Raw genomic sequence first — 9,625 nt, forward strand, 5'->3', positions numbered from 1 at the left:
GGAGGAGGGAGGAACGACACAGGTACCGGAGAAGAAACGTGCCTGAGGTTCTCCAGGCCCTAGTGTTAGGGGTGGGTGGGCATGAGAGAGGCTACCACCCGCCTGTTCACCCCAGATAAGCCAGTACCACCGCCTCCTAATCATCCAGAGTAGACCCAGGCCGAACTGAGGTCAGTGGAAAGGCCTGACGCTGTTGTCCCTCTGGTCTGCGTAAGGATGGGTGTGTGCTCCCCGGGACAAGTCACTCCCTCAAACCAAAATCCTGGTCACCCACCCCCTCCACCCCACCTTGGCCGCTGCCTGGCCCTGGCCAGAGTAACTGCTTTTGCTATGTGGGCTCTCCTTCCTCCCCTTCTGTTTGCCAATGTCTCCAATAAAGCAAAGTCCATATCCGGCTTACCCCCCTTCAGCTCCCCTTGGCCACAACTACCCCACCCAGACGAGTGGAGGGAGGGGCTTCAGAGTTGTTCCAGACTTTCATTGGGGAGATGGTGAGGGAAGGGGAGTTATTAAGTGACTGCAGTTCAGAGAGAAATCAGTCTGTCCCCAAGCTGTGTTCCATCTGTACTCCACACAGCTCTCCCAGCAGCCGTAAAACCACTGGCTCTCTGGAGCTCAGCCCTTGAGGACATTTACCTTTACAAAAAACATACTTCTCTCCCCTCTCCTTCGCAGGGATTTACTCAGGTGGTGACATTTCACCACCTTTCCCAACCCCATTCCAGCACTGTAGTAATTTAAGAGGCAAGCAGTGGGAGTTGAGATTTTTAATATCATAAATCATCGTTGGGCCCTGCGCCTCTCACTGCCAGGGCCACCGACCTCCTATCTTCTTAATCACCTGGAAGGCTGCCTGCAGCCAGGGCTCCTCCCATCCCCTAGGAAGGATCCAGCACCAGCCCAAGAAGGGAGGCAACAGCAGCTAAGGAGGTGGGAGGAGAGGAGGCAGAAGCTGTGCAGGTGCACCTGTGTATGCACACCCATGTGTGAACACATGTAAAATGTTAGGTTTACAGACCCTGGCTCAGAGACAGTCTGGGATGGGCTAGGAGATGGGGCAAGAAGAAGCATATCTTTTTTCTCTGGCACCTTGGCCTCACTCTATCCCTAGGATATGACAAACATGAGATATGAGAAACCCATCCCAGGGTCCTAGCCTTCAGGACTGGAGCCCTTTTGAATCTGGTGAAGTCACAGATCCAGTCTGTGGGGACACTGGATCTGCCTCCTTCTGAAAGCCTTGGAAAGGTGGTAGGTAAGAAGGTCTCTGCTAGAAGAACTTGACACCTCGGCCATCGCTGACAGTGATGATCTCGGCTTTGTGTTCCTGCTGTAGGGCCTGCAGAGCCCTCAGTAGGGTTGCCTCATCCAGCCCGTGGAACTCTGGAAAGGAGAGATGGGCAGTCAGGGACACTTAGCTCTTTAAGGCCCAAGGCCTCTAAGAGTGGTCTAGCTGGAAGCTGAGACACTCCCTGAAGCAGGTACGCATGTGCCATCCATACTGCTGCAGCTACCATCTACACTTCCTAGGCCTCCTTGGGAGTAAGGGGTGAAAGAAAGCCTGAGTCAGCACGAAATGAATTCATGCTTATTTCTCCCTTCCTGGTTGTTCTGTCACATCCAACCTCCTCCCATTCCTACCCCAGTTCCTGTCTAATGCATAAGAATTATGCACCATCTGCTTTTGGGCTACAAGAAAGGGGCCCTGACAACCAGGCCTAGAGAGAACAGGGCCCTTGTTACTGACCACAGTTGCAGATCTGTACAAATCAAGAGGACTTGGACTTGTCATAACACAAAGAAGTATAGCCACTACCCCCAACCAGGAGACTATTAAAGTCCAGCAACTGTACTTACCCTTTCCTAGATAAAAGCTGGGAGCCAATGGCCAGCTGAGTATGTGAATATAGTAAGATACTGCAAGGAGAGTGAAAGGCAGCAGGCAAGCCCTGACAGGCTTGCTCACCTCACCCCCTATGGAGGCCCAGCTCAAGTCAAAGAGCTTGCTTTTTGAAGAAGCCTCCAACTTTGCCAGCCTCAGTGGTGGACTGGGCAAGGTTGCAATGCTGAAGTCATGGGGTGATGGTGGGAATAGCAAGCAGAGACCTGCAGGGCAAGGGGGAATAGCCAACAGCTGTAAACTCTGCTGGGGCAGCCAGGGACTAACAGAAAGGGATGGTGCCCCTTTACTCCAGCTAAGACTGGAATATCTAGTGATTCTGGGGATCAGAAAATACAGTTAAAGAGAAAGAGTTAAGAAAGTGTTTACACTATGTAAAAATCAAACACTATACAAATTCTTGCCTGGCCAGGAAACAAAGTATTAAATGGGCTGGGGGTGGGAATGAAGGTGTTGGCCCAGTCCCTTCAGCTGATGCCCACAAATCTTGAGCTCTCTACAAGAATAAAAGGTGAAAGGGTGCCTGAGTCAGCAAGGAATAAGATTTCAGGCTTAACTCTCCTCTTTTGGCATCTACAGCAGTAATTTATAACTTTTTTTTTTTTTGGTAGAGACAGAGTTTCACTTTATTACCCTCGGTAGAGTGCCATGGCGTCACACAGCTCACAGCAACCTCCAACTCCTGGGCTTAGGTGATTCTCTTGCCTCAGCCTCCTGAGTAGCTGGGACTACAGGCACCTGCCACAGCGCCCAGCTATTTTTTCCCTGCAGTTTGGCCAGGGCTGGGCTTGAACCCACCACCCTCAGTATAAGTAATCCATAACTTTTTAAGGGTCTCAGATGCTGTTGAAAATCTTGTAATATGGACTCTATCCCTGGAAAAATGTACATACACCCATACAAAATTTGGGGGTTTTATATGTGAATTAAAGTGGCTTATGGAATGCTTAGACATGGGTTAAGAACTTTTGTATTATGTAGTATTTGGAATTCAGAGGCAGAGAAATGGGATATCTGAATACCAATTAAACCAGGACTGGACTAGAAAGAGAATTCAGATGACAAAGTTGGAGGGGGGTGGGGAGATATTACCCTCATCTTCTGTGTCTTCCCCATTGGTCAGTTCATACAGGGTGAACACAGAGTTATTCTGGCCACTCCTGGAAACCTATGGACACAAAAAATGAAGATTGAATTAAGAATCTCTTGGGCGAAGAGGGAGGGGAATCGGTGTGCGCCCACCTAATGGGCACAGTGTAAAGACATATGGCACACCTCCTAAGTGCTGAATATAACTACAGCATGGACCTCACCTAACAAATGCAAACATTATAACCTAATCATGTATACCCTCATATTAATCTGAAATAAATTAAAAAGCAAAGCAAAGCAAAACAAAGAATATCTTGGGAAAATGTAAGCTTGCCAGTTCCACCTCTCTGATCCAGGAATGGTACCTATTCCCAAACCAGGACTGTCACCTCTGCATAGTGACCTAAAAATCATAAACTCTATAGGTGCTATATTTATATGTGTACCCACACATTTAGAACCACTAAACCACAGGCTTTCACATGTTTGAGGAGTGACCACTGGTTCTGGTTGTCTTCCTATTCAGGAATGGGTGGTGGTGTGTGTATGTTATATTTAGTTTGTTGACATTTCTTCCCCTTTCTTCCTTGGGAATGTTTGGGGACAGTGGTGACTAGGAATTTGGGGGAAGAGTATTCTGTCCCCATGTCCACATGGTTCAGAATGGCTTATTCATACTGTGGACAGCACTGTAATAGCGCAGTGGCAGAGGGGCCCCAGGTTTTTTTGCCCTTCCTTTCCCCATTTATCTCCTGTGGGCAGAGGTTCCAGCCAACAATAGCATTCATGATTCCCAGTACCACATTCTCCAAACACGGCCTCACATAGCCTCTAGCTTCCTACAGGCAAAGAGAGGGAGGTTCCGTATAGCTAACGAAATTGAGTCACTGAAAGAGGTCTGCCTGAAGCCTATATTTCCTCTTTTTTGCCCCTTTCTTCACTTTGCTCATTCTGGATCTAGGAACATCAGGTATCTGCTGGGGACCAACATAATTTTCCTTTGCCATGGGTCATTGCTGAGTACTTGGCAGCAGAATGGTCTCACCCACTGATAGATGAGTTTCCCCCATTCTTCTGGCCTTCGCCACATGATCAGGAAGCTAGACTTGTTCTTATCCAACCACTCGAGGTTCCCTGTAAAACAGATATTTATGAAAGCATCATAATCTGAAAAGAGACAGGCAAAATCCAAGATGGGACAGAGTGGAAGAGACTCAGCTTTCTGAAAGAGATATTCAATATTTATTTTACTATTGCTATCTGTAAAACACCCATTCTTCTTCCACCTCTCTTCAGACTTGGGGCACAGAGAGACAAGGAGATTTTAACTTTTTGCACAAATGAAAAGAAAAGACTCACAACACTCTGGGCTTCAAAGCCAGAGGACAGAAAAAAATTATAATAAGAGGAAAGACTTGTCTTATATGTCCTCAGGAAAACCTCCAACTAAGAAGAAAAATAAGGAATCTGGGGAACTGAACCCACCTTTCTTCCTTAGTTCCTCTAATACAATTTGGATTGATTCTACAGGAAGCTTCCCTGGTTAAATGTTAAGAGAATGGCATACACATGAATTGGGTGGGATAAAAATTCTCAAAGGCAGTCCCATGCTGAGAACCACTTGTTCTCATCCAATCCCATACAAGTATGCATGCAATTTCCCTACAAGATATAAACTGGCATTTTCTGGATATTCCAGGGAGGAAGATAAAGAGAAAAACTTCCGGCCAGATATGGCGGCTCAGCCTGTAATGCCAGCATTATGAGAGGGTGAAGCAGGAGGATCACTTGACCGGGAGTTCAAGACCAGCCTGGGCCAACAGAGCAAGATTCTCTCTCTACAAAAAAAAACCCAGAAAAATTAGCCAGGCATGGTGGTAGGAATCTGTAGTCCCAGCTACTTCAGAGGCTGAAGCAGGAGGATCTCTTGAAACCAGGAGTTGGAGGTCGCTATGCATTGAGCTATGATTGTGCCACTGCATTCCGGATTGGGCAACTGAGAGAGAGCACGAGCCAGCTAGCTACAGGTGCTGGCCACATGTACCACTGAGCTACAGGTGCTGAGCCCATACTTTTAATTTTCTTTTTTTCTTTTTCGTAGAGACAGAGTCTCACTTTATCACCCTCGGGAGAGAGCTGTGGTATCACAGCTCATACCAACATCCAACTCCTAGGCTTAGGCGATTCTCTTGCCTCAGCCTCCCGAGTAGCTGGGACTACAGACACTTGCCACAACGCCTGGCTATATTTTTTGTTGTTGTCCCAGTTTGGCTGGGGCCAGGTTTGAACCTACCACCCTCAGTATATGGGGCTGGTGCCCTACCACTGAGCCACAGGCACCACCCAGTACTTTTGATTTTCTAGAAGCTCCTTTTAATTGGAAGAGAGTCTCAGTCTCTTTCCCAGCACCGGTAGCTCAGTAGTTAGGGTGCTGGCCACATACACCACGGCAGGCAGGTTCAAACCTGGCCCAGGTCTGCTAAACAACGATAACTACAACAAAATAAATAGCCAAGGGCAGCACCTGTGGCTCAGTGAGTAGGGCGCCGGCCCCATACACTGAAGGTGGTGGGTTCAAACCCGACCCTGGCAAAACTACAACAAAAAAATACCCAGGCGTTGTGGTAGGCACCTGTAGTCCCAGCTACTCGGATGCTGAGGCAAGAGAATCAGGTAAGCCCAAGAGCTGGAGGTTGCTGTGAGCTGTGACACCACAGCAGTCTACTGAGGGTGACAAAGTGAGACTCTGTCTCTAAAAATAAAATAAAATAAATTTTAAAAGTGAATAAATAAGTAAATAGCCAGGTGTTGTGGCAAGTGACTATAATCCCAGCTACTCTGGAGGCTCAGACAAGAGAATCGCTTAAGCCCAAGAGTTTGAGGTTGTTGTGAGCTGTGATGTCATGGCACTCCACCAAGGGAGACAAAGTGAGACTGTCTCAAAAAACAAAAACAAACAAACAAAAAACCCAAAGGTACCAATCTTTAACTTCTATCCTCTTGCCTTCCCTAAGCCTTTCTGCATAGATATTTTAAGGATGAATCAGGCAGCAAAAACTAATGACCCTTACTTCCTGGGAGGAGGGGAGAGGGTAGAAAAAATGATTAAAGGTAGTACTAGGGTTGAAGCCTACCCCAAAAAGGATAGGAGATTCAAAAAGCTTGAGACTTGGCTTCAGAGCAGAACGTCTAAGACCTGAATGATACCCGGCACTCATAACAAGAAGAGTTCGGTACTCCATTTGAGACTAAAATGATTATCAGCTCACATTCTCACACTTTCCCATGTCTAGTTTTGATGGGAGCCTGTCTATTGTGAATCAAGGAGTGGGGAGGGAGTCTGGGCATGTGGGAAAATGTAGATGTGCATGTGTGGGCTGTGGAAGAGCCTGAGGGAGGATACGCTGTAGCTTGACGTTGTTGAAGAGCGGGCTCTCCTGAGCTTCCATCACCGTCATGCTTGACTGTTTGTGCAGGCGGCAGAAGGACAGGACCAGCGAGCACCAGGCAGCCAGCTGCTTCTGCCGAGTGTCCACGTTCGGCTGTAACCTGCCGGGTGAAGGGAGTGGGGACAATTAGAGGGACTGAGGGAGTGAGAGGCAGCACTTGCCCAGGGGCACGTTCGGGGGAGAAAGTGAGGAACTAAGGGCGTCGGCGGCCAGGTCCCTTCTCCCCCTCCCCATTTGAAGCATCAGGGCGAGCACGGGTCAGAGGAAGGGGAGGGAGGCACAACGGGACTTCTCGGGGTCTGAGCCTCACGTAAAGAAGGGCGGGAAGCGATATTGCCACGGCCACTCGAAACTCATCGCCATCGTAGTAGCCCAGGAAACCCGGAACCTCCCGGCACAGGACTTCCGGTCTACCCTTTGGCATGTCCGGGCAGAAAGCACAGCAGAAAGGTTCCGGACGCCTCTTCGGAGAGTGGCGGGCCCAGCGGGACGTCCTTCTTATTAGCCAATCCCCTGCTATTATCCTAAAACGCTTTACCTTTTAGAGCAGGCAGAGTCCCGGAAAGTGGGACGTCTTATGGTTAGACCCCCAGAATAGGTTTGTGGTTTTCTGAAAGCCGCATAGTTTGTAAGTGGAACTGCAAGTGGGACCCATGTCTCCAGACCCGAACCTACAGTTGTTTCTACTACATAGGCTTCTTTTAATTTTTTTTAAGTTTCTCTAGTACAGTTTATTTTTATTATATTTTAGTCTGCATTTATTAATTGTATTAGAAATATTAGGAGGGCTCCCATTGCTCAGTGGTTGGGGTACCGGCCACATGCTCCGGGGCTGGTGGATTGGAAACCGGCCCGGGTCTGCTAAACAAACAAATCAAAAATAGTCGGGCGTTGTGGCTGATGCCTGTAGTCCTAGCTACTTGGTAGGCTGAGGCAAGAGAATCGCCCAGAAGTTCAAGGTTGCTGCGAGCTGTGACACCACAGCACTCTACCAAGGGCAACAAAGTGAGACTCTATCTCAAAAAAAAAAAAAAAAAAGTAAAAAGAAAAGAAGGCTTGGCGCCTGTGGCTCGAGTGGCTAAGGCGCCAGCCACATACACCTAAGGTAGCAGGTTCGAATCCAGCCCGGGCCCGCCAAAACAACAATGACGGCTGCAACCAAAAAAATAGCCGGGCCTTGTGGGGGCGCCTGTGGTCCCAGCTACTTGGGAGGCGGAGGCAGGAGACTCGCTTGAGCCCAGGAGTTGGAGGTTGCTGCGAGCTGTGATGCCACGGCACCCTACCCAAGGGGACAGCTTGAGGCTCTGTCTCAAAAAAAAAGAAAAGAAAAGAAAAGAAAAAGAAATATTATACTTTAGCTAATGGAGCTCCACAGAGACCATTAACAAAAAAGCGAATAGTTTCGCTTTCTCCCCACCACTGATACCTGATACTCTGCAGTTTTGTTTTGTTTTGAGACAGTGTCACTTTTTCGCCCTTAGTAGAGTGGCGTGGTTTCATAGCTCACAGCAACCTCCAACTCTTAGGCTTAAGCGATTCTCTTGCCTCAGCCTCCCAAGTAGCTGGGACTACAGGTGCCCACCAGAACAGCCAGCTAGTTTTAGAGACGGAGTCTCGCTTTTGCTCAGGCTGATCTCCAACCTGTGAGCTCTGACAGTCCGCCTCAGCCTGCCAGAGTGTTAGGATTACAGGCGTGAGCCACGGCGCCCAGCCTCCTTGCAGTTATTATTATATAAATGTCTTCAAGATGTAGCTGGCTTCTTTTAATTTTAACATCTTGTCAATTACTATTTATTTGAGACAGAGTCTCCCTATGTCACCCTCCATAGAGTGCTGTAACATTACAGCTCACGGCAACCTCAAACTCTTGGGCTCAAGTGATTCTCTTGCCTCAGCCTCCCAAGTAGCTGGGACTACAGGCGCTAGCCACAACGCCTGGCTATTTTTTTGTTGCAGTTGTCATTGTTGGTAGCTGGCCTGGCCCTGGTACAAACAGGCCACCTTAGGTGTATGTGGCTGGTGCTATAACCACTGTGCTATGGGTGCTGAGCTGTCAATTACTATTTAATTTGAACACCTCACAATTACTCAATCCTTTCAATTCTTATGCCCTTTGACTTCATTATTCCTCAGGCTCCTGCAGCATCTGTAGGAACACATTTTGTAGCTGGCACATGTATATTACAGACAACTCTGCTTCCATGATTCGGGGCTTCTATTCTTGACTACAGTCATCTATCTCTCATCTCTCCAAGTCCTTAACTATTCCACTCCCAAGCCCCAGAACTCTTTAGGACTTATCTAAGGTGCCTAGCCTAGATTATTCAGTTCTGTCTCCTTGCCTGCCTACATACTGATCATTTTCCAAACTAGGATTGTTGCTCCATGTCCTCACCTGCCCCCACCCTCTTTTTTTTTTTTCACTCTTGGACTATAGAGTATTTTTTGGGGGGGGGGAATCACCAGTACATGTTTATTGAGCCCCAGGTTCCCTGACTAGCCTCACTGATCTCAGGGCTCTCAGGAAAGCCTAGTGATCTTTTACTGACTTCTTGGCACCCTTAAGGTAACTATTCAAACTTTCCCATGTTCATCAAGCCATTCCACCTGTTCCTATCTCCCTGCTCGCTGCTGAATACCTTTCTCTCCTATTTTATGAGATTGCAGCCATGTATATGAACCCTTTAATCTCTCCCTGTCACCATACTTGATCCATCCCTCAAAAATTCCTCTCCACTTTTACTCTGTCTTCCTTTGGACTCCAAGAAGTGCCCCTCTTCTTTTACAAGGCCAACTCTTTGCCACATTTACTTGCCTTACTTTTTTCCAACTTCCTTCAAAACTTCTCCATCATCTTCCCTCTGACCCTTTCCTCTGGCTCCTCTTGCCCAGGCTACCAATATGCTTGTGTCATCCCTATTTAAAAATGTGTACAATCTTTAACTTCACACCTCAGTTTCTTGTCTGATTTACAACTTTTCCCTCACCCAACTGTCCTTTCATTGTGCACAGTTCCTGGTCTATGGACTTACCAACAAATATTTGTTGAATGAATTAATGAACTATTCAGTTGATAATGTTTTCTCAAGGCTCACCATTTCTTTTGCTTCCATGGCACTCCTTGTTCTTGTTCTGCTACTACCTCTCTGATCTCCTCTCCTCTAAGTTCATTCTTTTTTTTTTT

The 9,625-nt window shown here is 47.5% G+C and overlaps 1 protein-coding gene across 1 annotated transcript; it reads right to left on the reverse strand.

Moving 5' to 3' along the window:
• Positions 1-752: 752 nt before the first annotated feature.
• VPS25 (vacuolar protein sorting 25 homolog) lies at positions 753-6,838 on the reverse strand. Its single transcript, XM_003786320.3, has 6 exons — positions 6,752-6,838; positions 6,396-6,541; positions 4,478-4,531; positions 4,038-4,126; positions 2,993-3,068; positions 753-1,383 (listed from the first exon to the last, which is right to left on the reverse strand). The coding sequence occupies exons 1-6, from the start codon at positions 6,802-6,804 to the stop codon at positions 1,271-1,273; spliced, it is 531 nt and encodes a 176-aa protein (XP_003786368.1). The 5' UTR covers positions 6,805-6,838; the 3' UTR covers positions 753-1,270.
• Positions 6,839-9,625: the final 2,787 nt, after the last annotated feature.

Source organism: Otolemur garnettii, unplaced genomic scaffold, assembly GCF_000181295.1.
Source record: "Otolemur garnettii isolate 467f Iridium unplaced genomic scaffold, OtoGar3 scaffold00018, whole genome shotgun sequence".
Classification (NCBI taxonomy): domain Eukaryota; kingdom Metazoa; phylum Chordata; class Mammalia; order Primates; family Galagidae; genus Otolemur; species Otolemur garnettii.

What these genes read in the sequence shown, in the direction of transcription:
- VPS25 (XM_003786320.3), bottom strand. Translation starts at nt 6,804, where the DNA reads ATGGCGATGAGTTTCGAGTGGCCGTGGCAATATCGCTTCCCGCCCTTC. An exon ending in CGCTTCCCGCCCTTCTTTAC is followed by an intron (nt 6,542 to 6,751) that starts GTGAGGCTCAGA and finishes TTCACCCGGCAG; the next exon opens with GTTACAGCCGAACGTGGACA. An exon ending in GGAAACTCATCTATCAGTGG is followed by an intron (nt 3,069 to 4,037) that starts GTGAGACCATTC and finishes TTGTGTCCATAG; the next exon opens with GTTTCCAGGAGTGGCCAGAA.